This window comes from Poecilia latipinna, unplaced genomic scaffold, assembly GCF_001443285.1.
Source record: "Poecilia latipinna isolate Pla-1442-1.1 unplaced genomic scaffold, P_latipinna-1.0 Scaffold1485, whole genome shotgun sequence".
NCBI classification, from domain to species: domain Eukaryota; kingdom Metazoa; phylum Chordata; class Actinopteri; order Cyprinodontiformes; family Poeciliidae; genus Poecilia; species Poecilia latipinna.
This window is the reverse complement of record NW_015114101.1, coordinates 142,990-145,840: the sequence shown is the minus strand read 5'-3', so window position 1 is coordinate 145,840 and position 2,851 is coordinate 142,990. Positions and strand designations below refer to the sequence as shown.

The 2,851-nt window shown below is 50.2% G+C and overlaps 1 protein-coding gene across 4 annotated transcripts in view; it reads right to left on the bottom strand.

The window, feature by feature from the left end:
• The window catches only part of LOC106963003 (far upstream element-binding protein 3-like), a 27,063-nt gene that overhangs the window by 12,694 nt on the left and 11,518 nt on the right, over positions 1–2,851 (bottom strand). Inside the window, exons 13-17 of one of the 4 annotated variants that reach the window (XM_015057707.1) lie at positions 1,443–1,603; positions 1,282–1,352; positions 761–837; positions 499–567; positions 280–351 (exon numbers count right to left, since the gene is read on the bottom strand). In XM_015057707.1, coding sequence (XP_014913193.1) covers positions 280–351; positions 499–567; positions 761–837; positions 1,282–1,352; positions 1,443–1,603 — 450 coding nt within the window. Of the gene's footprint in view, positions 1–279; positions 352–498; positions 568–760; positions 841–1,281; positions 1,353–1,442; positions 1,604–2,851 lie in introns of all 4 variants that reach the window. The other 3 variants (XM_015057706.1, XM_015057708.1, XM_015057709.1) reach the window with 3 other exon arrangements.

Below are 2,851 nucleotides of genomic sequence, written 5' to 3'. Positions count from 1 at the left end.
GCGTTAGCGCAGCCCAGCGTCAGTGGGTTCCTGATCTATAGAGCCGAGTTAGCGTAGCCCAGAGTTAGCGTAGCCCAGAGTTAGCGGGTTCCTTGAGGACGGAACGCCGTGTTAAGAGTTGGACCTCCATCCCAATTGATTATATTTTTGTTTCTGTTAGCATGACCTTCCCTGAATGCAGCTGCCACAGTTTCGCATGTCAGGCAGCGGGAAGTGAGCCGTACCGGATCAGAACTGGACTCTACAGTGAGCAACAAGTGAGCGTTCATGCAGTCGTACTCTGTTTCTTGTAGTAGTCCTCCCAGGCCTTGCTGTAGTCCGTCATCATGTTCTGAGGCTGGTTCTGCTGACCTGCACGCACGCACGCACACACACACACACACGCACACACACACCCCGTCATCCTCTGACTGTCCAGCAGCCACTTCCTGCCGGGTGAACTCTCCCTTCCCTCAGAAACTGCACAGTGTCCGTGTGTGTCTGTGTGTGTGCACTTGCCTAGCTTCTTATAGTACTGCTCCCATGCTTTGGAGTAGTCCATCTGTCCTGTCTGAGCCAAACTGTGACCTACACACACACACACACACACACACACACACAGACAGCTTCAGCCGCTGAACTGCAGACCAGCAGCTCTGAGCTTCTGACCATCAACCTGGTGCTGCTCTGAACTCACCACTAACCCAGGCAGGAGGAAGCAGCTGGGCTGCAGCTAGAGCTGTGTGTGTGTGTGTGTGTGTGTGTGTGTGTGTGTTCCCACCTGGGTCCTGCTGTCCCGGGTTCTGCCAGCTGGTCTGGTAGGTGTTCCCCCAAACACCGGTCACAAACGGCTGGCCGCTGCTGCAGACACAAACACCTGGTGAACACCTGCTTACAACCGGCCAATCATGTCGTCAGCTCACATTCAGCCGAAAATCTAATCAATAATCTGAAATTGATCAGATTATCTGACTATAATCTGAAAAAAAAGATGGGATTTCTGACTGGTGGTGAAAATGTAAAAACAGCATTTTGAGCTGTTTGACCCAAAACCTGTAGAACAGATCTATAGATCTATAGAGGAGGATCTATAGATCTATAGAGGAGGATCTATAGATCTATAGACCCTCCTATATTGAAAAAAACATTAATTTGTATTTTTCTGTTTTATAAACAACCAGGAAGAAACGCTCTGGACTGATTCACGACATTCAGCTCCTCATTTCCTGTTTAAACCTGAAGACGGAGCCTCTGATTGGCTGGGAGGCTCCTGTGAACAGCTCAGAGGTCAGAGGTTCTTACTTCTGGTGGGCGGCAGGGCCCTGGGTGAAGGGGCTGAAGCCGAATCCTCCGTTGCTCATGATCCCCGATCCCTGCAGGGAGACGAGACGGAACCGTGAGCGTGGACCGGGCCGGCCAGAACCCAGGCCGGAACCCCAGCGGAGCGCGTTCGGGCGGCTCACCCCGATCTTGTCGTCGATGAGCTGGCGGGCGACCTCCATCTGCTGGGCGGAGCCGCGGATGGTGAAGACCCGGGTGTTGGGGTCGGTGGAGGGCGGAGGGTTCCTCTGCAGCTCCACATGGGCACCAGACTGCTGGTTGATGCTCTTGATGGTTTCACCACCTGCAGGGAGGAGCACGCATCACTTCCTGCTCACCAGGACCAGAACCAGAAACAGGACCAGAACCTGATCAGCTGGACTCATGAGGAACTCTGCTCCTGGTTCTGATGGGCCCACACAGACCCAGTCAGAACCAAAAGAACCATCAGAACCTGCCTCTGGTTCTGATGGTTCTGACTGGAGGTCCAACGGATCACTGAAATATTTTCTGGTTTTCTAAATGAAAAAGCTGTTTTACTGAATGATTAGTGACGATCAGTCGATTAGCTGGTTCAGTAATCAATAATCAATATCGGCTGAAACAAATTAAACCAAAACTGAAGAAAATAGAGAAACATTTTACAGTTCAGGGAAACCTTCAGTTTTAGGTTCTGGAAATAAAATCTCATATTTTGAACCTTTAATATATAATTAATAATCAGATAATCAATAATAACTGAGCTCCTTTCGATCAGCCAATAAACGAATCCAGTTATTGACCTACAGGCAATAAATCAATAAAATTATTTAAATCAGGAAGTCAATTGTTAGTTTATTGCATCTTTTATTCATAATTTTTCATAAAAGAAAAATCTGCAGGATGAAACGATGTCAGAATAATTGATCACTAAAATAATCAATCGCTTTTCTCCTCCTGTCTCAGAGATCAGATCCATTTATTTCAGCCGAGAAAAAAACATCAACGGGGACGCAGAGTGTGTGTGCAGAGTGTGTGTGTGCGGAGTGTGTGTGTGTGTGCAGAGTGTGTGTGTGCAGAGTGTGTGTGCAGAGTGTGTGTGTGCGGAGTGTGTGTGCGGAGTGTGTGTGTGTGTGCAGAGTGTGTGTGTGCGTGCAGAGTGTGTGTGTGCGTGCAGAGTGTGTGTGTGCGTGCAGNTGGGGGTGTGCGTGCAGAGTGTGTGTGTGCGTGCAGAGTGTGTGTGTGCGTGCAGAGTGTGTGTGTGCGTGCAGAGTGTGTGTGTGCAGAGTGTGTGTGCAGAGTGTGTGTGTGCGGAGTGTGTGTGCGGAGTGTGTGTGTGTGTGCAGAGTGTGTGTGTGCAGAGTGTGTGTGTGCAGAGTGTGTGTGTGCAGAGTGTGTGTGTGCAGAGTGTGTGTGCAGAGTGTGTGTGCAGAGTGTGTGTGTGCGGAGTGTGTGTGTGCGGAGTGTGTGTGCGGAGTGTGTGTGTGTGTGCAGAGTGTGTGTGTGCGTGCAGAGTGTGTGTGTGCGGGCAGAGTGTGTGTGTGGGGGCAGAGAGTGTGTGTGCGGGGGGAGT